Here is a 24,873-nt window from a genome sequence, read left to right as displayed (position 1 = left end):
AGGAAGCAAAATGGTTTAGTCCTTCTTATTGCCAGTGTGGATATCAACATTTTAAGTGTTCCTTTTTGTTGTCATCATAATTTGAAATCCCACATGTTGATGTAAAGTGCCCACTGCCCCTCGCTATAGGGGTTACTGAAGCTGGAGTCCAATAATCTCTAGAGTAGGTTTTCTTCTTAAACGTTTTCTGTCTGAGATATTATTATGTATATAAAATAGGTATAAAAATCAAACACTGATAACAAATAAACATTTGGAAGACTTGCTAAACAGACTGATTTTCCTTTTTGTGGAGTACAGCTGAAGCATCTCCTGCAAACTCCACTGTAAACACTGCACATTGTTGCTAACAGATTTGTGTAAATGGGTGGTGTTCATAAATCTTTTACTGGTGCCAATTTTTTCATGACCCCAACATTGAGTTTAAGAAGTAGTGCTCTACAAGACCACATTCTCTTTAGCCCTCATCTACATGTCCTTTATTCACGTTCAGTTACATATATTAAATATGTATATTTTATGATTAGCGACATATTTATTCATGCAAAACACTTAACATGAGGCCATAGCAATGTAAATTACAACAACATTGCTATCTTTGGTAAAAGCTCCCAGTCAAGGTTTTTCAATATTCTCTTTTCCAAATTGTAATTGCCTGTCTGGGTTTTGCAAAACACAACAGACATAGATTTTGCTATAAAATTCTTGAAAACTCATTTCCCATATTTCTAGCTGCCACATACAACACTGATGATTTTTGAACTATAACGTTAACATTTCATTGTCCACTTTCACATTGCCACATGAACCTTAAACATTTCCAAGAATATTTCCTGTTACATTCTGTTTTGGTTCTCCACCAGCACCTATATGTAACACTTTTTGAAATTGGTGTTTATGTTTCTAATAGGCAGAAGAAACCCAGTCTACCTCGCCACTAGTCTGGTCAGAGGAATATGTGAAGAATTTTGCAACCTTTCTCATACTATGACATACTGCCTTGTCATTCTATAATTAGACATTTTCAGTACTGGCTTGTAATAAAAAAACCTGTAGCTTTGGGTTAATACTTTTTCCAAAAAAACCACTTCAAAAAATCCACTTTAATGTAAACAGAAAAGAGAACAAGTGGAATGAAAGACTATCAGGATTCTAAGTGTATGAACCATGTCCTACATGTTTCTGCCATGCATCATGTTGAGTCATTTAAAAAAGGTAAAGTTTCCCCTTGACATTGTCTAGTCATGTCTGACTCTGGGTGGTGGTTCTCATCTCCATTTCTAAGCCAAAGAGCCAGTGTTGTTCATAGACACCTCCAAGGTGATGTGGCTGGCATGACTGCATGGAGCACTGTTACCTTCTCGCTATTGATCTATTCACATTTGCATGTTTTCAAACAGCTAGGTTGGCAGAAGCTGGGGCTCACCCCACTCCCTGGATTCAAGCCACCAACCGTTTGGTCAGCAAGTTCAGCAGCTCAGCAGTTTAACCTGCTGCACCACTGGGAGCTCCATATGTTGAGTCATATTCTTTGTTAAATTCAGACACAAAAGTCAAATTATATTGTTCATGCTATCACTGACAGCAGTTCTTGCCATTGGTCAAATGCTTCCTGTGGCTGCTATTATATATTTTTATCAGTTGGCTTTCAACTAACATTTTCTGAGTTTAATGCACAGCACCTTTCATGCACAGATGTTGATAGCTTCATTTCTTGGCCTTCTTTCATACAAGCTGCAGCTAGCACATCACATCTGCATTACAAAGGCCAGTTCTGATGCGGGTTTTGCAAGACCAATTAATTCCACAAAGTATTGAATTTTGACCCCATTTCCGCCATCCTTCGGCTAACCAAACACAGTTGGTTGCTGTATTTCTTCTATATAGCTGAGTCTTTTCTTTGTTCATTATTATATTTCAAAGCATGAGAAATGATCAAGTTCAAACTGAAGCAAATAAATAATGGCTAGAATTCCTCTTCCCAAGAAGATAATAGGCACCCATTTTAGTCTGATGATATGAGACTGTGTTTCTTTTACAACCAGGAAAAAATTACTTTTTTGGATTACAGATCCCAGAATCCTCCATGACACCATGGCTACTGACAATGTTGGCTAGGAAACACTGGAAAGTATAGTTTAAAACAGCAATTTTCCCAAGCTCTGTTAAGAATGCTACGCATTTATGGTTGCTATATCTGTGGTCACATTTCCATCTGTGGGGGGAAAATATTACTGTCATCTCCTTTTTAGTGAAGTTTCTGATGAGTCACATAGAACAAAGTGAAAACAACAACTGCCCAGACCAAAAGCATTGGTGGTTACCTTGCAAGGCATGGGCTTTTTGAAGGTGATTTCAGCCTGAGTCCAGACGCCTCTGGGAGTTTCTAAGACAGACCAGATTTTTTCTTGAACCACATGGTTCTCTTCAAAGATGTAAACAGCCAAGGTATCCCTCATTTTGAAAAAGCCATGTAAGGCATAATAAAACCGCAGGCAATACTGTATATTTCCTGGCAGAGTGGGGCTGTATAAACGTCCAATGTACCCAGGCTGCGAGGTAAACTTTGTGTTTGCCATTAAGTAGTAACCTGCAAAAAATACAATTTAAAAACATTTTAATGCTTTCTGGCATCTACTCATCATTGCAGGACACGTCTAGGCATTTTGTCAGATGCTGGTACAACAGAAAATTTCCACTGGCAATTTTGCAAGCCATGACCACTACAGATTATATAATATCATGCCTCTTAAGAAGCAAGAAAATGTCCTAAATACATTTTCTGCCATCAGTATCTTTTTCAGTTGCACTTAGCCAATTTCCAGATTTCACTGGAAATTAACACATGTTGATAGCATGCAAAAAACATTTCTTTTTCTACTTCCTGGCAGCATCAGATTGACTGGTAGGGTGAATCAGTTCCAAAGCCACCACTCCCTGACTACTGGAGTGACACAACTTCACATAACACACAGTTCCCTCCTCCACCAGAGTTTTAACAAGTTGCACAATAAGAAAAAAAGAATACAAGGCTACACAATTTTAAAAAAATATACATGCATAGAACCAAAACAAGAAACAAAATATATACTTCAGGTACACTTCTCCCAAGCCAAAATTTTAATACATGCACCAGGAATGGAAAGAGTTCATGTTCTAGATTGAACTGAACCATGAAATTCAGTGGGTGACTTTGATGCAGTCATTTTCAGCACAGGCTAGTACGGATAACACTGGAAAGAGGAAAATTATGTGCTGCATTGAGCTCATTCTATAAAAAATGGTTATATATGTTACAGTTTGAGTATCTCTCATCTGGAATTGTGAAACCTGAAACACTTCAAAATCCAAAGTTGTCCACATGGATTTCTTTGCTTCCCGATAGCTCAATGTGTACAGACTTTGTTTCGTGCACAACATTGTTAAAAAATATTGTGTATAAAATTACTGTCAGGATATGTGTGTAAAGTGTATATGAAACAAAAAAGAATTTCATTATTAGACATCTGATACTTTCTCCAAAATATCTCATTATGCACACATATGCAAATATAAGTATTTCAAAATCTGAAACAAAAAAATCTGAAATCCCGAACATTTCTGGCACCTAGCATTTCAGATAAGGGATACTCAACCTGTACTAACCAATAAATAATTAATACAAGAGAATGATAAATGAAGGTACTATTACTATGCCACTGACCATGCTGTTCACAGAACTTAGACTGGCTCTGAAGTACCATTCCACCCCCTTCCTCTTTAATTAGAAAAGCTATTTTGAGTTTTATAAGCTGAAGCAGCTATACATCCATTCTACACAGGAGACTGGATGCATAGATTTTCTGTATATATTTCAGATTTCAATATTAATGTCAAAAATATGTAGTATGATTTTGCATAGGATTTGTGCTACAGTAGAACAGTAAAGACAAATATCACTTAAGTAAAATAAACATTAAATATTAAATACCTGAAAAAATAAGGTGTAAACACTAAACTAATCTGGGAATCTGTTATTGCAACACACCCAGTGAAGTGCTTTAAAAGCCAGTATAAAAAAAGATTAGGACTAAGTACATTCCAGTCTACTTGGAATACACAAAGCTCATTCCAGAAGTGTGTTTAAGAACTGGTCCAAGAGTCCAGAAGAGGATTAAATCCAATTTGGGCGCTGTCTTCCATGCACATCAAATTGATTGTGAGTAGCCCATCCAGTTAAGTTACCTAACACCCAAAGCAAGAGCTTTTGTACAAAAATAAGTAAATAAATAAAACAGCAGTTATTTACCTCACCAGTAATGAATGAGCACTAATGAATTTTCGACTTGAACCAGAAAGTCCTAAACTGTGCCATGAATGTGCTAGGTGGACTTGCGAAAAACGTAATCATTCACTTTTGAATCCCTATATAGGTCGAAGTAGGAAACTTGTGACCACCAAGATGCTTTTGGACTGCAATTCATAAGCCTTATCTGCTATAGCCTATGGAAAGGGACAATAGAAGTGGCATTTCAGGCCACATGGTCCCCATCTTCCTGCCAGTTCCTTAATACTGTAATTTTCCTGGAAGCAGCAAAGAATACAATTCTCCAATCAGAAAGCATTTTGAATAGCTTCAGCTGTTTTAAAAAAATATGGGTGTTTCACCAGAACACAGTGTTGCATTTTTTAAGATTCATTATTCCTTTCTTATGCACAGTAAGTGAAAAAATCAGTGTATGACTGTACTTTCAAGGTGTGTATATCATCAATGAAAAGATTTAGCATGAAATGCTTTTTCATTGTAAGGGTAGAGAAGGTCAAGAAAATTACAAGGTTCCTTTCTCATTATAACTTTGGTTGAGTGACCTCAACACAACTGGGATTCTTCTCTAAAGTCCTGTTGGGAAAATTCGGGGGTGTTCCAGTTTCCCATTACGCTTGTTTTGGTAACTGAGATCTGATCTGAAATATTCAGGAAGTTTATTGGTCTGTATGACTTTTAATTCTCGCGAGGAGGCTTTTCTGCTTACCCATGCCAGTTGTATGGTCACCTGGTCTGTATGCATTAGGCTTTACTTTCACCCTGCTCCACCCAGGGCCATCCATGTGATCTTGGTAAAAGTTGCAAAGATCATCCTCAAAATTGCAGCTTGCCTGTATAGGACTGAAGGAAATTTCTGAGATGTAGCAGAAAGAGATAAAGCAAGAGAAGAAGGAGAGAAAAATATTTGTGGTTAGCAGGAAATTTATTTTTTATTTATTTACCTTATTTATATCCCTCCTTTTCTCTACCCCAAGTGGGACTCAAGGTGGCTTAAAAATGGCAAACACTGATGTAGCAAAAACAAATAAAAACAAATGAGAAAATTGCTGATTGCTAACTGGTCAGTTGCTAACAGGTAAGTATATCATGACTGCACAAGAAAAATATTCACCTGTCAAAACACACATGTCTGTTCATCAGACCAGCAGAGCAACTGGATATTTTAAGTACTGAGAATGGTTGCATTGACTAGGATGCAATTTAGTATAGCATATTCAAATTCACACAACAAACCAGACCAGAAACAAGTAAACAAATAAGTAAATAGGAGTGCATGAGGAATGTCATACCTGTCTGATTGCTACAGAAAACGGGAGAGTACGAAATGTCATCCAGAGCAATATATCCCCCTTTGGCACTATTAAAAGCAACTTCAAAAATAAGCTGGGAACAAAATACATGCACAGTTATTTCATTGCTGTATCATGTTTATTTCATTACAACATACATAACACATTTCAATGTGTTCCCATCATGTTTTGGTTTCCAATTATTACCCACAAGTGCAAATTTTGGTTCTGATAATATCAGAATTCTTTTAAAAATTAATCATTAAGAAACATCATTTTCAGACCATATTACTGACAAACCATCTGACATGAAAACCTACAAATCTGATGACCTTACCTCCATTGGGTATGGAGCAATGAAATCAACTTCTCTTAAAACCCAGCCATTCTTCATGGTGCTGCCTGCTTTCCAAAGCTCTTCATAAAAGCCATTTACATCTCTCATGTAGATGGTGAAAACAATGCCATTATCCTGCTGCACTTGGTAATAAAAGGACAAACAGCCCGACATAGGAGCCGTTGTTCTGGGGGAGACCAGCTGAGCCACTTCCTGGAAATGCTTGACATAGAGAGAGTCCACATACATGTAGTGGCCTTAAAAATAAGATAGTTTTGTTAATCCACAAAGTTATGGCTTCTATAAAGTGGAGTAGGTATTTGATGCACAACATTTATATAATAAATTCTGACTACACAGCCGCGAGCTTCTTAAAAATGCCTGCATTAATAAGATTAGAAAACTTCTTTTCTCTTTTTGAATATGGTTTTCTACCAAAACCAGGATAAGAAAAGCAACAAATCAAAACTATCCTTCTTGTATTCTTTCCTCTGTTGTTGTTGGGTGCCTTCAAGTCATTTTCAAGCCTATCATTCAGGTTTTCTTGGCAAGATTTATTCAGAGAGGATTTGCCATTTACTTCCTCTGAGACTAGTGGTCAAGGTCACCCAGACGGTTTCTATGGTCAAGTAAGGATACAAGCCCTGGCCTTCCAGAGTCCTAGTCCAACACTCAAACCATTATGCCATTATGCTCTCTTCTTCCCCCTCGTTAATCTATTGTAAATCATTGTGAAAGCCATGTCAAATAAATGAGCAACTTAAATTATGAAGAATATCCAATACACGCAGTCCCCAAGTTACAAACATCCAACTTACAAATGACTTATAGTTAAGAATGGGGGTGAGACAACAGGAAAAGAGAGAAATATACCCCTCAGAAGGGAAATTCACTCCTGAAAGTGTCATTATGGGGAAAAGGTATCTCCACTGAAGCTGTATCACCAATCCTTGTTTCCACAAGAAGCCAAATGTTTCAAAATCCAATTATAACAGAGACAGAAAGTGAGGTGAAATATTCCGAACAGCAGTATAGACAGCAAAACAAACATCACAGGGGTGTTAACCCTCCCCTATGCTATCCAAAACACACACACATATATACACATACATACATACATACATAGCTAGAGTTACACTTAAAAATGTGCCTGTTCTAACTCACATAGTTGGGGATTGCCTGTACTTTATTTTGACATAGCAGGGGAATTCCTTTCTGAATCTTCTACAAATCTATCACTAGCTTTGCCAATATTGCATGATGTGACCACATTATAGGGTATGCCAGAACTATTCAGGCCAGGGAGAATATACAGTATCTCTTTAAAACAAATAAATTAAATCATAAGGAAATTGAGAGAAAAAACAAAGATTGGTCACATCAGTGCATGTAATAAAATGTGGCTCAAAATACTGAAAGAGAAAAGACATTTCATAGTTAAACATGTTTGTGTTGGTTTATGTGTTGCTAGGGAGGAGCATTTTACAATACTAGCTGCCATAACAGGCTGGAGTTTTTCAAACTGTTCACTTTAATTATTGGGCATTTCCACCTTGGGTTCTGAGAAAAACTTGGCTTGACAGTTAACACCTCCTTTATGGCCCTGGCAAATTCCTCCTTCTTCATTCACCTCCAGTAGTTTTCATGTTGACCATGATTTGTTCTGAAAATTGTTTCCTTTTTTAGTGCTAATAATTAGCAAAATCTAGGTTAAATTAAACCAGTCCATACTCCAGTAAATATTGCCTGACTGCTCCTTGAAGGGAAGGATATTAGATGCCAAGATGAAGTACTCTGACCACATAATGAGAAGACAGGAAAGCTCAGAGAAGACTATGATGATTGGGAAAATGGAAGGAAAAAGGAAGAGGGGACGGCCAAGGACAAGATGGATGGATGGTATCCTTGAAGTGACTGGCTTGACTTTGAAGGAGCTGGGGGTGGTGACAGCCAACAGGGAGCTCTGGCATGGGCTGGTCCATGAGGTCATGAAGAGTCAGAAGCGACTGAATGAATAAACCATAACAACAATAACAACAAGGTTGAATTATAGAGAGCAAACTTTTTCAAAGAGAAGAGTAATTATTTTTCTACAGGTCATTAATTATTAGCCCTCCTTTTTGGTGGTGCAAAAAAATTGAAATGTTTCAACTGAACTTGGAACAATTTTAAATACATGCACATGTTTATATAAAATGAAATGAGTTGAATGGGATTTGCATTAAGTATGTAATTTCAGAAAAGTTGTATATATTTGCTTCATTTGCACAAGTTCTTCTGCCTCTACTAGTTATGAAGAAAGACTAGAAGCTGGAAATTAAAACTCTTCTCTCACTATAGAAATTCTATTAAGGCCTATTACGAATTTAGAGATTTCACCAGATAAGGCTCAACACCGCTATCATGTATAAAATACAGTTATATTGCATCTGTTATGAGAACCGAAGTCAGGTTTAAATCACATCTTTTCCCTTTGTAAAATTTACATGCTGTGTTTGGGAAACTGACCCCATTTAATGCATGCATCTTTTATATATTTATCTCTTACATGCAAAGGGCTCTTGTTACACCTTTGAGATAACTGAAGGAAAGATGTTGGTAGCATAAGCTTTCTTTCTGGCACATAGTTTCAAAGATTTACAAGATCCTTTTGGATACTGGTTCAGACTAACATAGTCATGTCTTTGAAATATGTAACCTTTACAGTTTCTATTTTGAGTGGATATTTCATACTCAAGGATCTGGATTTGACTAGAACAGGTCCCTTCCTGGCAATATTAGATCACGTGGTGAAGACTGACTATGGGACCAAGCCTTTGGGGCAGTGCAATGATGCGAAATGGTGTCCTGAGATGGTTTTTAAGTAACTTTTAATGTGGATATAAGTGATTTTAATGTTTGTATATTTTTATGGTTTTATATCCCGGCATTGAATTTTTGCCATATATATGTTGTGCTCCGCCCTGCGTCCCCTGCGGGGTGAGAAGGGCAGAATATAAATGTTTTAAATAAATAAATAAAATAAGTTCTTAGAAATTTGTGAGGTCTGGTATCTTCTATAATTAAAAGATGCCCTTCTACTTGAGAGAAAGGATTTCCACTCGTGATCTATTTGGACACAATATCAAATAATTCTACATGTCTAAACAAATTAAATAAATTATCTATGTCAGCTTTCATTGTCATCAGGAGATAAATGTCACTATTTATAACAACTACACAGAAATATTTTATAGTGTGGAAGGTGAGTACTTTAAGGTCGTTTAAAAGCCACTTCCTGTTTAATTTAAAAATCCTTTTAGAAGTTGTTTTTCTACTAAAATATTCAAGTTGTAAGAATTCTTATTATAAGTATGATTGTCACTTTTTCTTTCTTTTTGTCTCTTCACATCTGCTACTCAAAAATCATTCATCTGATTCCATACTTGTAGCACAGCTTTTTTCTTTATAGATACCTCTGATACTTTCTATCTGTTTAGCTATATTTACAGTGATACCATTCTTGAATTTTATATAAAAAAAAAAAAACACTACTACTTGGGCCCTCAAAAACTGTACTCCCAGACTCAACGAAGTTGTCCACACTTAATTTTAATAATCTTTCTTGGAACTACATCATAATCACAAGCGTGCACCAAACATTGCTATTCATGTTTATCCTCCTGATGTTTTGAAGACATTTAAGGAATTGTGAACTCTTCACGCTGACTCAGCAGGAGAAAATTTTTCAAGAGCTTATAATTTATAGTTGGATTATTATTTTCTTATGTCCCGTTCACAACAAATTATCTTTTGGGTCCTTAGTGCACTCTTTCATTCTCACAGAAATGCATCTACTGAACAAATCTTGTCAAGAAAAAAACATTATAGATTCATCTTAGAGTCACCATAAGCTGGAAGACAACCTGAACGTACACAACTACAGTTATGCTAACTCTGCACTGTTTTTAATGAGGCACTCTTTCTCACATAGTTGTATTAACAAAAAACAATTAACTGTGGTAACTTTCTATCCACTATACCAGGCGTGGGTAAACACAGGCCTGTGGGCCGGACGTAGCCCTTGGGCTCTTTTCCCCGCCCCGTGTCTGCCTCAGTCCTCCTCTCAACATGCAGATGTGATGGCCCACCACATCTCCAGGCTAAAAGGTGTGCCGGGACAGAGACACACAGATGCTGAGAGCTCTCCAGAGCTCTTGGCAGCTACATATCTCCTTTTCCTCTCATTGAATCATAGATTCATAGAGTTGGAAGGGACTGCATGGGCCATCCAGTCCAACCCCCTGCCAAGAAGCAGGACAATCATGTTCAAAGCACCCCTGACAGATGGCCATCCAGTCTCCATTTGAAAGCCTCCATAGAAGGAGCCTCCACCACATTTTGTGCTAGAGAGTTCCACTGCTGAACAGCTCTCACAATTAGGAAGTTCTTCCTAATGTTCAGGTGGAATCTCCTTTCTTGTAGTTTGAAGCCATTGCTCCGTGTCCTAGTTTCCAGGGCAGCAGAAAACAAGCTTGCTCCCTCCTCCCTATGACTTCCTCTCACATATTTATAAATGGCTATCATATCTCCTCTTAGTCTTCTCTTCTGTAGGCTAAACATGCCCAGCTCTTTAAGCCGCTCCTCGTAGGGCTTGTTCTCCAGACCCTTGATCATTTTAGTTGCCTTCCTCTGGACACATTCCAGCTTGTCAGCATCTCTCTCCAATTATGGTACCCAGAATTGGACACAGTATTCCAGATGTGTTCTAACCAAGGCAGAATAGAAAGGTAGCATGACTTCCCTGGATCTAGACACTACACTCCTATTGATGCAGGCCAAAATCCCATTGCCTTTTTTGCCACCGCATCATGTTGGCTCATGTTTAACTTGTTGTACACAAAGACTCCCAAGGTCTTTTTTTTTCATGTGTCTCTTTTATTTGTCCGTTTTATTGCTTGTGGGTGTACTGTTTTTAACTTGATTTATGTCTAATTGTAGTGTATAATTGTAATTGTTTGTACTGGCATTGAATTTTGCCATTACTTATGTGTAAACTGCTTTGAGTCCCCCTCAGGGTGAGAAAAGCGGTATACAAATACTGTAAATAAATAAATAATTCTCCTCTTGCATGTTTCCTTCTTCTCTCACATGTCTACTTTTCCTCTCAGCCTGGGGATATGGAGGCCCACCACATCTCTGGGCTGAGACGAGGACCGGGCAGAGACACCCGGCTGCCAAGAGCTACCTTTCCAAACACTGCAGGGAACCCCACTCCTGAAAAAATAATCCTAAAATCAGATTATATCAGATCTAAACAGCTTTCCAGTCAAAAGTGAGAAGCTCAATTTTTATTGTATTTTTTAAAGCCATGGAAATAAGCAAAGTCTGGATTTGACATCAGCTTTCATTTGAGAGCCAAATGCATCTGTTGCGCTCAATCTTTCCAGTGCACAAATATAACACTTTGTGGTTTAACATCCCCCAAGAGTCTTCTAATTCAGACTTTAGGAATCCATCTAATCCTTGCTTCGCAAAAAAATACTGAGGGCACAAACTTTACCAGGAATATAATCTTTTGAAGGAGAAAATATATGGTTTTTGAAAGAATTCGCTTCTAAATTGGGATGCAAGATATCCAAATATTCCCTTGATCATTACAAATACTAGACACTAATTTTATATTGTGTACATGACCTTAGTACAAACACTATTATGATCTCTTAGTAGATGCCTCCCTTCTGAAGAAAAATACTTTGCTTTTAATACTTGTGAGAAGAAAAAAAAATCAAGAGAAAAAGTTTTATATATATATATATATATATATATATATATATATATATATAAGAGAATAGCATTTTAATATTCCTCTTTTTCAATTAAATAAATTTAAAATTATCTTTTAATAATAATAATAATAATAATAATAATATTTTGTTTTTATCCTGCCCTATCTCCCCGAGGGACATATTATTTATTTTGATTCATTTATCCAAAGGATATGTGGTTGGATCCAGATATTCCCTTCTGCCCCAAATGTGCTTTAAAGGGTCAAGGGATCCCCCACAACAGTATGGGATCCTGCACTGAAGAGAGAAGGGATTTGTGAAAATCACCTTCATATGCCTTCTCCAGCCATGCATGTCTTAATCCTAGCCATGGGAGGTTGGCTCCAACCCGTAAGGTCATGATCACCTGTTGTTTAGTTAATCCACACCCAATATGTCCTCTCTCGGCATTTTCTAGGTTTTCCATAGTGACTCTGTGGAATCTTAATTTCAATAGGTGTTGCTATTATCCATAGCTTTGTATATCCATTTGAAGTTCAGGAACATATCTCCCCTAGATGCAGAGATCATATTGTATGCATCTGTAGTAGGACCTGAATGGACACCTCACTGAAAAAGCAGAGTTGTATCTCTTTTTGAATAAACCTCCTCATATAAATATCTTCTCAAAAACTCCCCAAAACAAGAATGTGCAATACACTTCATGGGGTTCAATAACCAGATGCTCCCAATAAAATAAATTGGTGGGTTTTACACTCTAGTATTTCTTAAAACAGCACCTTTAGCATTTTTTTAATAATGTTGTAAGAGAAGGTACATATTTCATTATAAAGAAGAAAGCTAATAATGGAATTATTGTTCTCATCAGAAATTAAGATAATTTGAGTTTAATTTTATTCATGTCCATTGCTCTAGGATAAATTGCTGATAATATTATGGAGAAATTGTTCTTGGAACAACGTCTGGATGTTGGCGTTTTTTGAGAGAGAGAGAGAGAGAGAGAGAGATGCCCTCTTTGTGTTAAAAATGCTATTAATGGATTCAGTTTTCAGTTTCCCATCTTTTCTTTCTTCAAGTACATTTTCTAAATTCTGCACTATGTAATTCTTTAAAAAGTCATTCATGGTATACTTGTATTCTAATGTGACAACTCATTTTAAAAAGCCCTCCATCCGATGAAGTTATGAATGAAAATGCTTTTAAATGTAAGTTAGGCTTGTGGGTTTAATTTTTGCAGATTTATTTGCAGGTTTGATTAATATGCACTCTAAGAATCTTTAGGCTAGCGTTTCTCAACCTGGAAGGGGGTCAAGACCCCCGGAGGGGGGGTCGCCAAGGACCATCAGAAAACACAGTATTTTCTGTTGGTCATGGGATTCTGGGAAGTTTGGCCCAATTCTACTGCTCATGGAATTCAGAATGCTCTTTGTAGATTAACTATAAATCCCAGCATTTACAACTTCCAAATGTCAAGGTCTATTTTCCCCAAACTCCACCAGAGTTCACATTTGGGCATATTGAGTATTCGTGCCAACTTTGATCCAGATCCATAATTGTTTAAGTCCACAGTGCTCTCTGGAGGTAGGTGAACTACAACTCCAAAACTTAAGTTCAATGCCCACAAACCCTTCCAGTATTTTCTGTTGGTCATGGGAGTTCTGTGTGCCAAGTTTGGTTCAATGCCATCATTTGTGAAGTTCAGAATACTCTTTGATTGTAGGTTAACTATAAATCCCAGCAACTACAACTCCCAAATGAAAAAATCAATCCCCTTCCCCCAACACCAACAGTATTCAAATTTGGTCATATGAGGTATTTGTGCCAAATTTGGTCCAGTGAATGAAAATACATCCTGCATATCAGATATGTATTACAATTCATAACAGTAGCAAAATTACAGTTATGAAGTAGCAACGAAAATAACTTTACGGTTGGGGGTCACCATAACATGAGGAACTTATTAAGGGTTTTCGGCATTAGGAAAGTTGAGAAACACTGCTCTAAGCCACCCAGTGGAGGATAGAGGACATAGAGATGTATTCTCTCAGGTTAAAAAATATAGGGGGGGGGTCTTATTTTTCTACTTTGTGGAGATCATGTACCTCTAACACCAGCAAATGCTGAAGGCCAAGTGTAATATCTGACATTCCACTATATGTGTCTTGTGTATTATATCTTATTTCTCTTATGTAGATTGTAAACCTGAGGGCAAATTAACGTTGTGTAAGCCACTGAGTGCCTTTCTGGCTGAAGACTGGGGTAAAAATTATCTAAATAAAATAAACAGATGTCACACTTTTCTCATTTAATACTAACTTCTCTCTTTGTTGCATCTTTTTGAGTAACTCTTGCTTACCAAATTCATCATTAAGCGTGTGATCTCTTGGAAGGATGGACTGAGAATTTCCAATGTTTCCTCCACCAACAAACCAGTTCACATTGGGGTTCCAGCGGTTCATATAACCACACAGATGGTTCTCTTCAAAATTACATTCTAAAATTTGTAAAGAGGATAATTGAGTCTTTGAGAAAACAGTCCATAAATATTACACCACTGCTAAACAACTGGAGTATTTTCCACAGTCAGTTCAGTATACTTAATCATTTAAAATGTAATCATTAGTACACAATAATTATACTTTATTCAGAAAAATAATCAACCTATAACCGTCCACCTTCTTACCTGTTTTCATCATCACCCACCTTTTCAACTAACAACCAAACTGTCAGTAGATATTGAGTATAAAAGATGAGGTAGTAGCAGCCAAGACTTTTATGTAAGTACAAGGATCTAAGACTTGAATCCTATTGTTAATCTCAACTAGATCAGACTTATTGAATATGCATAAATATAACACTTGCTCTGATTAAAACTAATAAAATGTGTGTTGTAGGGCCTTTGGCTTAAGGGTCTTAAAAATAGTATTGCTATTATTTTTAAAAAACAGTATAATAGACTCCTAGAATACTTGTGGATAAGTGTATTAATATTATATCAATATGTACTAGTGTTCTTTTTCCCAAATGGTTTTTATTAAGCAAAAAGAAAAACTTTTTACAAAAGATAGAAGGCTCTCGTGAGCTCAGGATGTAGGGAAAAAATGGAAGAAAAAAGAAAGAAAAAGGAAAAAAAAGAAAAGAAAAAAGTAGAAGGGGGTGTTGCTGGCTTCCAGACTCTTTAATTCAGGTATTTAGTCTGTTTCTTAGCGTATTTTACTCCATCTCTTTGTATTGATCAAAACATTTTTTCTTTCTTCTTAATATTATATTATCGTTTTCATTTTTTTTCATGCTTTAAGATAGTCTTTGAATAAGGTCCAATCAGTTGTTCTGTTTGTCGTGCCTTGGTATTTCTTCAAATGTTGTGTTAAATTGTCCATGCTCATTATGTCTACCATTTTCAATAACCATTCTTCTTTTGTTGGGATTTCTTCCATATGTTTGTTTCTTGCATATGTTATTCTCGCAGCCGTAGCTAAGTAGTTAAATAAAATTTCTTGATTTTTTTGTCTAAGTTCATATCTGCACTAGCATTCTTTTTTAAAGTAGTTTCACAATTAAACACAAATATATAGGCAAATATTACAACAAGCAACCTACCTATGCAGTAGCCGGTAGTAATTTTAATTTCAAAAATTGCTACGCTGGCAAAAATATCTCTTCCCAACACACCTTCTAATACAATCTGCAAAAGAAACCAAAGAGAGAGAGAAATGTTAGGTACTAGATTTTCTTTCTCAAGATTTGTGAAAATGAAACAATGTTAAGTTGTAGGAGTTGTAAATTCTCTTGAAGAAAACATACAGAAGGGGTTTGCTGATTTTCTCCAGGTTGCAGAGATCCAAAATATGTGTCCAGTGTGTGTGTATACATCAACACGAGAGACATAGAGAGGTAATAATAATAACCTCATGGGTTGCTGTGAGTTTTCCAGCTGTATGAACATATTCCAGAAGCATTCTCTCCTAACATTTCACCCACATGTAGGGCAGCATGTAGAGGTTGAGGAGTCAAGCAGACAAGAGGTTTTTCTCCCACCCTGGACATTCCACAGCTATATAGACCTCACTTGTCTAGTTTCCAACAGACCCCTCAACCTCTGAGGATGCCTGCCATAGATGTGGGTGAAATGTCAGGAGATAATGCTTCTGGAACATAGCCATAAAGCTCGGAAACTCACAGCAACCCAGTGACTCCGGTTATGAAAGCCTTTGACAATACAAATAACCTTATGGTTTCATGCATAGAAATCCATTATGTAGCCCCTCTACTCATGGTCTCATAAACTGATATGCCATGTGTGATATATCTCCAATAGAAAAGCGGTAGTTTACAATATTTTAAAATTTGATTTCAGAGAAAGAGGGAAAGGAATTAGGAAAATCTGCTGTTTCAAAATCTTGGGAGCACAAAACAGAATAAGGTTCATGATGTAAAGACTTGTGGGTTATATATAAATGCTGATTACAAATATCATGCTGGAAAGGAATCTCTGCTTATGTTCCTGTGAACAACCTCCTTGATGGATACTGCAACTTCTTGACAAGTTTTGCTAAGAAAGGCAAAAGATGCAAATACATTGTATAGCTCTTTTCAAATCTTTATACAATGAACATAAGAGGTAGACAGAAGTATCCATCCATTTTGAGACACAGTCATTAGAACATCTGATGGAAATCCCCATTTGCACAACTGTATGCATGAAGAATCTCCAACTACATTGTAATGTACACACATATGCTGGCAATACCATGTATGTCTAACTGAAGTAACGAAGACTACAGAAGTATTAGCTGTATTTCATATATTTATATGAAATATTTTATATATTTAAATATATTATTTCATATATTTAAATATATCATTTCATAGAGAGAGGGGGGGCGGGACATTAGTTAGAACATCTGAAGGAAATCCCTATGTGCATAGCTGTATGCATGAGAAATCTCTGAATATATTGTAATGAACACTCATATGCTGGCAATGCCATCCTGCCCCTCTCCACATTCGTTTCACAAATGCCTGAAAAAAGTTGCAACTACTCAAGGTGTTCCCGTTCACTACATTTTTACAGCAAAGAAGATAAATACAACCTTAAGCATAAGACCAAAATACACATACATTTGCCAACATATCTTCAACTGCTCTTCAAAAATTGCCCCTCTTGTATGTGTAACTGAAGTAACAAAGACTACAGAGGTATTAGCCTTAGTTCATATATTTAAATATCATTGGATGAAAGGAATAACATCAATATAAAATTGATCAGAAGCTCAAATTGACTAAATGATGTACTTTGTTCCAAAATTCTGCTTACCCTGTACTTGTCAGTACTATTACGTATATCAAGACTAGTAATGAGCCAGCTCTCTGAGGGTTCAGTAGTTGTCCAAAGTAAATGATCAAAACTTTCCCCTTCCACCCTGAGGTACACGTTTAAAGTGGTAGCATCTGCTGCTAACTCTGCTGAAGATGTGTCAATTTGGTATATAAGTCTAATGCAGCTCCATTCTTCTGTAGAGAGTTCAGGACTAAGTAATACAGCTGAGTCACCATCTGTACCTTGTGAGGTATCCACAGAAATGTAATGACCTGGAAAAACACAAAGAAGATTGCATTATTACCTGGAAAACTATGTGGAATTCATATAATTTTGCATTATGACTGAAATAGTCCTCTTCAGATATTTCTAAGTGGTCAGAGATTTTAGGAGCTGCAACCCATAACATCTGGAAGAGACCATAGGAAATAAGGTTGGTTATAATGTATTTCTCCCAAGCATTGTAAAAGATATTTAGGGTCCATTTACATGCTTTGAATGAGTTGGGATGGTGGTGAATGAACCCCATAGCATCCATATGAAACATGGGGACCACTTGCATCATGTGGATGCCATGATGTTAATTCACCACTGTCCCAACTCATTTGGCCCGTGTGACTAAGGCCACTTAATACAGTCATATCCCAAGTAGAAAAAAAGTCAGGGATAAATCAAAGATATCACTCAACGCAACAATAAAACCATTTCCCAAAAATATTGCAATCTACAGGCAGGTCTGAGAAATACATACACATAGTGTTCCTACCCAAATGTTATAGATAGATAGATAGATAGATAGATAGTATTTATATACTGCCTTTCTCAGCCCATGGGTGACTGAGAATATATATAATACAGAAATGTTTACAAAAGTTATTAATTGTACTTTTGTTTGTTTATGGATGGTGATTTCTACTTAATTTAATGCAGATTCTTTCACAGTAAAGGTGTGTAAACTCACACTACACAAGTATTTTCAGAGGAGGACCAAGACAAAAAGGAGCCAGGTGTCATGCATAGTCTTGTGCATTTGTATAGAATCGCTATCAGTTTCTGTTTGTTTCATTCATAAGGCCCTGTTTTCATTTTCTAGCACCTCTCCTGAAAACGGGCACCTTTCTGAGAGAGCTTTTTTGTTCTGGGTTCAAAAGAACAATTTTTTTTGGACCACTGGTCAACATGGGCGGCCTTCACGGGCTTTTAGGGCTAGAGGGGTGAAAACAACCACACATGGAGGGCACATCTACCACCTTTAGCCCACCACGATTTATAACATTTGGGTTATCCCTTGATTTTTAGGGATTTTTTTTCTTTCTGTAAATAAAATCTCCTTAAAAACATTCCCTCTTTCCCCCCTCTGGCCCTGCCCTCTAACTTCTCCAGGAGCAGCACACAGAGGGAGGCAGGGCAGTGAGAGCAACATTTCTTCCAAATGATGCTCCACACACAGCACACACAGAGCGCATTGGCCAGCCCCGAGTCAAATGATGGGAAGGGGAGGAGAATCCCCACATTGGCAGCAATGGTGGGGATTCCCCTCCCCTTCCCATCATTTTTGGCAATGGCATGGTTTGTCTTGGAGAGCTGCTGCCTTGGGTCCTTGTTGCTGCTGTACTGGGCACCTTCCTCCTCTCTTGTTCTCTCATGCAAGCAAGGCGCCTCCAGTCCCTTCCTGCTTCCTCCTTTGCACCTCTTACCCTCTCTTCCTTGGTTCTTGGAGCTGACCTCGGTGCCTTGGCTCGTTGTTACTGCTGCTGCTGCTGCCTGGCTTACTCTAGAGTAAGAGATGCAAAGGTGGAAGAGGGAGGGGCTGGAGACAACTTCCTTGCATGAGAGATGGAGGCAGCAACAGCAACAGGCAGCCATGACCCAAGGCAATGCCAGGGTAGCTGCAAGAGCCAAGGAAGAGGGAGGAGGAGCTACGCGCACACGTTGCAAGGCATTCTAAGGATGCCTTGCAATTATCTGCAAATCTTCCCATTTGCAGATAAGGAAGAGTGATGACCTCCTGGAACAGGAGAGTAAATGAGGGTTTACTTTTTGTTTGCTGGGGATTAATAAAAAAATTAAACTGTGTTCACAATAAGCACACACACAAACAGTTACTGTTCAAACTTTCTTTTCAATTCGTGGTTATTTTTGTACCAGAAGGAGGTTTATTGTATCGTTCCATCCGAATGAAAGAAAACGGTACAAAAACATGGATTAAATGGTAGAAACATCACTAGTCGCGCAGCCTTAACAAGCCACACTTCTGCAACATTTACTTCATTCACTGTGTTCTCTTTCCAATACAATTAGGGCAATGGGTCACTGGGGAGAACATACATCCTATACCAAAGAGAAACATATTTTTGTTTTTCACTGGCAGACGGCTCATTCAGGATAGTTGCCAACTAATCCCTTTAGTTTCAAGGCACGCCAGAATCAACTACACAACACATATATTATAACACACACCACAACAGGGAATCATGTTTACAAGACATATTTTATAAATTTTATAGTGTGAGTATAAACAAGAATATTGTTTTGAATTCTTCTGCATACTTGGATTTCCTTACAGAAATAAATATTATCTTGTTTCTTCAGGTGGGACACTACAGCATGAAAACATTTTTCTGTGGTCTTCATATTTTTCAGTCATCTTCATATCTGAGTCAAACTCCTGCAAATTTGTAAAAATAAATTTCCAAGTACACTCAAAACCGTAACTACCCTCAACTTAGCTATATAAACTAATGTGATGGAATGAAAATGAATAGGATGTAAGTATACCTTAAAAGCCTAAATTAGGAAGGGATACACCCCCAGGTAGAAAAATGACAAACACCACGTTTTTTCCCTTAAAAGTTTGTAAATAGTTTTTAAAAATCTAACTGCTTTACAAAAAGCCAGTTAATGATCAATTTAAAACAAAATTATCCTTCCAAAATAATCATGTTTTCATCCAAGAACAACATATGGTTATTGATGCAGTTTATGCTTCAAAACCATGTTGCAATTATTTGTTAGAATAGTAGAGTCTCACTTATCCAACATAAATGGGCCAACAAAACGTTGGATAAGCAAAAATGTTCAATAATAAGGAGTGATTAAGGAAAAGCCTATTAACCGTCAAATTACATTATGATTTTACAAATTAAGCACCAAAACATCATGTTTTATAACAAACCGACAGAAAAAGCAGTTCGATACATGGTAACATTATGTAGTAATTATTTTATTTACGAATTTAGCACCAAAACATTGCAATGTATTGCAATTGCTGTGTATCTGGGCAGGACGCAGAACGCATTTGATAATACAGAATGTGGATGAGCGAAGGTTGGATAAGTGAGACTCTACTGTAATCCTATTTTTCTTTTAGCCATACAAGCAAACTGTAGATTCAAGTCCTTGTATTCTAGGGTTCTGTTACACTGACAACAGTACCATAGCTTGTCTAAACAGAAATCTCAAATAACCAAATGAAGTACAGTGTTCCCTCAGTTATCATGGGGTTCCGTTCCAGGAGCGATAAGTGAAAATTCACGAAATAGGGACACTCCACCCACTCAGCAGCAGCCTCCTCCTCCTTGCCGCCTGTGCTTCTGCTGGCTTCGGAGGCCCCTTGGGCATCGTTGATGGCGCTGCCAGGCTGGGCGAAGGCCTTGGCCCAGCCTGGCAGTGCCATCAATGGTGCCCAAGGGGCCTCCAAGGCCAGAGCAGCAGAGGCAGCGAGGAGGAGGAGGCTCCACTGAGGCATCCAGGCTGGAATACGGCCTCATCCCAGCCTGGCAGCACCATCAACGGTGCCCAAGGGGCCTCCGAAGCTGGCAGGAGCACAGGCAGTGAGGAGGAGGAGGCCCGGCTCCTCCTCCCCTCCTCCTCCTCCTTCCTCCTCTCCCCTGCATGGCTCGGGGGGGGGGGGAGAGAGGAAAAAATGACAATAGGTCGGGTCCGCATAAAGCGAATCGCGAAGTGGCAAGGGGGCAAGGGAACATTGTATTTATTAATTCAAACACAGAAAACATGTGGGCCTACAGATGCTGATGAACAGGAACTATTATCCCTCACTATTAGATTGATGCAAGCTGCAGTGCAAGAGCACATGGTAGATCACTTATTCCCGGGCCCTAATTTAAATGCTTGGTTGAATATACATAGACTACGGCACGCAAACAATCCATTTCATACCATTCCATTTGTCAGAATATGTCATCAAAGGTTTCATCCTATTTTAATGCCAACACCACAATGGCATGTTTAATTAAAAGCAGGCTATGCCATCTGTCTCTTAAGCCAGAGCAAATGCAAATTAACGTGGCTTCAATTATTAAACCAAAACAGAGAATTTCAATCCTTGCTTAGCCATGGAAATCCACTGAGTGACCTCATGCAAGCCACATTCTCTCCATCTCAGAGGAAGACACAGGCAAGCCCTCCCTGAACAACTCTTGCCAAGAAACTCTGTGAAAGGTTCATAAGTCAGAAATGACTTAAAGACACACAACAAAATCCACAACTACATATATGTTGCTTTTTAAAGTGTAAGATGAATATATTTGCTATTATCAGGACACTCAATTTAATGCTTAATGCACATATACATGCCAAAACAGTAGAATTATTACTATAATGACTGAACCACTAAAATGTTTTAAAATAGTGAGTGCCTTTCCTCTGATGACTAGCAACAATGTGTATGGGGAAGTGGAGTCATTTCCATCTTGAAAAATCATTCATTTAAACTGGAGCCTAAATGTGGCATGTCTTGAACATAACATTACTTTCATCATTAAAGGAAGGCAACTTTTAGACATGAGTGGGAAGCTAAGAATCCATGTGGACGTATTCCTATAAACCATGTAATACATCAAGTAACAAGCATAAAGACAATGATGATGAAACTAGTTCCAATAATGCATTAACTTTTTTGAAATTAATATTCGTTCTTTCTCGACTAGTCTGTTTAAAGAAAGATATTAGGTGCATGGCCTCTAGTGTCACAGTTGCATCACAGCAGGCAAACACATGAGAACATCCAAATGGCTTACATGTGTTTGTAGGAGCTCCCGGTGGTGCAATGAGTTAAACCCTTGTGTCAGCAGGATTGCTAACCAATAGGTCAGTGGTTCGAATCTGAGGAGAGCGGGTTGAGCTCCCTCTGTGAGCTCCAGCTCCCCATGCAGGGACATGAGAGAAGCCTCCCACAAGGATGGTAAAACATCTGGACGTCCCCTGGGCAACATCCTTGCAGACAGCCAATTCTCTTATATCAGAAGTAACTTGCAGTTTTTCATGTCACCCCTAACACGTAAAAAAAAAAACGTGTTTGGCCATCCCTTTATGTTATTTTAGCAACCCTATTCATTTTACAAGTGTTTTTTAAAGGCAAGTAATACTCAGAAGTGGTTTGGACAGTTTCTTTCTCTGACATAGAGCTTATAGCACCTGGTATTTGTTGATGTTCTCTAACAAGAGTTGACCTGGCTTACCTTCCAAGATCAGGTGGGATCTGCTGTCTTTTGGATATTTAGAAAGGCTGACAGTTTATATAATCTGTTATTTAATGCTAAAAGAAAACAATAATCAAGGAGCATCATTTATTCAACAGTGTCAAATCAAAGGAGCATCAAGAAGCATTATTAAGTACCATTACAAAATAAAAACTCCTCTGCATTGAGAAGGGCAGACCCTAGCATTGCCAGTCAAAAGCTTATAAAGATATCAGATACAAATTTTCTGTGGAAAGGAAAATGACAAAAGTGGCAAGGAAACATGAAAGGGTTGCAAATGTAAAATTTGATTATCAGGCATTTCTTGTAAAATCCATGACAGAGGCAAGAGAATTGCACAGTAAAAACCTCCAGTGATTCGAGATTATGGGGAAAGACCCTTAAAATATTGCTTCCTAATCACTAAAGCCCACATGCTGAACAGTCAAATTACTTAAATACTGCTACTCATAAATAAAAAGATTACATGGTGAATAAATCTCAAAAAAGTGATACACTTTATGCACACTGCTGAGACACAGTAATTACTGTGCACTTTAATGCCTTGAGCATGAACATATACATTCCCATGTCTGCATCAAAATAATTTTAATTCCCCAAGTCTGTTTGTTTAAAAGCACAAACTTCAAAACTATCAGTGCACACTTACGTCTTTTTTAAAAAAGAGATAAATAAAATGAATAAAACACATGTGTTTAAACCAGTGGTTCTCAACCTGTGGGTCCCCAGATGTTTTGGCCTACAACCGTCTGTTAGGATTTCTGGAAGTTGAAGGCCAAAACATCTGGGACTCACAGGTTGAGAACCACTGATTTAAAATATCACCTACTAGTTGTTGTTGTTGTTGTGGTTGTTGTTATTATTATTATCATTTTCATTTATATCTTATCTTTCTCCCAATAATGAAGTGGTTCCCAACCTGTGGTCTGTGAACCACCAGTGGTCACTAAGACTACTACTTCTGCATCAGCTCTAGATTATTAAATATGGTTTTCTGTGGGCAAGCAGATGGCGACTGCTGGATGGTATATGTTCTGTATCAGAAACTAGAGCTGATGTGGTCTATCCAATGCCATTTTCTGAATCAGCATCCCAAATAACCAAACCAAATCCAAAGTTGACCACAAACCGATTTGTTACCCTTTTGGGATTAATGTTGGAGAGTGGTCGGTGGTCAAAGTGGTCCCTGGTCAAAAAAAGGTTGGGAACCAGTACAACAGTGGAACTTAAGGAGGCTAACAACATACTGACCTAAATCCAAACAGTGAATGGTTTTATTGGTCAAAACCAACGCAATTGTGCCCAGAAACTATCCCCAGCATTTTAAAAACCAATATTTGATTTATCACAAAGTATGTATTTTATTAAACTTCTCACATTTTATTAATTTTATTTAATAAAATATGTAAGAAAACCACAAACCTATGATCACTGTGAACAGATAAATACTAGATACAGTATTACTGTTTTAATGTGTTTTATTGGCTATTTAAAACAACAAACAAATACAAATCACTTGGGGAAACTAAGAATGCCTGCAAGCTCCTACTAATGTAAACAGCTGGAATCATAAACCATAGGCACGCTCCAGTTTTCTCCAAGTCTGAACAGGGAAACTGTTCTCTTAAGCCAAAAGCACACAGTCAGCAAATTAAAAGGAGAGGACAAGAATGAAGTAGAGATCTGTCCCAGGAACCAACTTTGAAACCAGTAGGTCCAGTTCACACATGAATTTTTCTGATACCCAAGCATCAGTCCACATCCCCCACATCTTTGCCCATGGTCATCTGAGTATTAGTGTAAAGCTTGTGCCTGTAGCCATCAGTTGCACACAGATGTGAATCTTCAGCACCACAATGAGTTTCACCATTGATGTGATCCCAACCACTGGGGAAAGTTCCAAGGAAATCACAAATATTCCTGTGATTGCCATGGTGCCTGTGGGGAAGGAGAAGATGGGAGTTCACTTCCTTTTCCATGTACTAGTATTTAGTACAGGTCAAAGGATAGTATTCACCTTCACATTGTAGGCGGAAGGCTAATTTTGAGAACCAGAACACCATGTGCATCATGTAGTCAGTCCTCCATAATCAGTTGCTGCATCCATGGATAGAACCTTGCACAGCTTGAAAATATTCCCCACAATATTCTAGAAAGCAACTTTGGTTTTGCAGTTTTATGTAAGGTGTCGCACACAAAGACTGGGGATGCACACCAAAGTTCTTATAAGCACCAAAGTTCTTATAAGCAAACAGTTTATTGAAGAATAAAAATAGCTTCAGCAAAAGGGTAAAGGAAATTCAAAAGGATAATAGAATATTGTCCATAAAACAGTCAGTTAAACAAAGTGAG

General features: G+C 37.7%; 1 protein-coding gene across 2 annotated transcripts in view; it reads right to left on the bottom strand.

Moving 5' to 3' along the window:
* The window catches only part of MAMDC2 (MAM domain containing 2), a 74,816-nt gene that overhangs the window by 21,906 nt on the left and 28,037 nt on the right, over positions 1–24,873 (bottom strand). For both annotated transcript variants that reach the window (XM_060762217.2, XM_060762216.2), the window contains exons 3-9: positions 17,018–17,292; positions 15,301–15,385; positions 14,057–14,194; positions 5,933–6,189; positions 5,596–5,689; positions 5,013–5,159; positions 2,325–2,590 (exon numbers count right to left, since the gene is read on the bottom strand). In XM_060762217.2, the coding sequence (XP_060618200.2) occupies positions 2,325–2,590; positions 5,013–5,159; positions 5,596–5,689; positions 5,933–6,189; positions 14,057–14,194; positions 15,301–15,385; positions 17,018–17,292 (1,262 nt within the window). The remainder of the gene's footprint in view (positions 1–2,324; positions 2,591–5,012; positions 5,160–5,595; positions 5,690–5,932; positions 6,190–14,056; positions 14,195–15,300; positions 15,386–17,017; positions 17,293–24,873) is intronic.

The sequence above is a fragment of the Anolis sagrei genome, chromosome 2 (genome assembly GCF_037176765.1).
Source record: "Anolis sagrei isolate rAnoSag1 chromosome 2, rAnoSag1.mat, whole genome shotgun sequence".
In the NCBI taxonomy this organism is placed as follows: Eukaryota; Metazoa; Chordata; class Lepidosauria; order Squamata; family Dactyloidae; genus Anolis; species Anolis sagrei.
The sequence above is the reverse complement of the archived record's forward strand: the minus strand, read 5'-3'. Positions and strand labels throughout refer to the sequence as shown.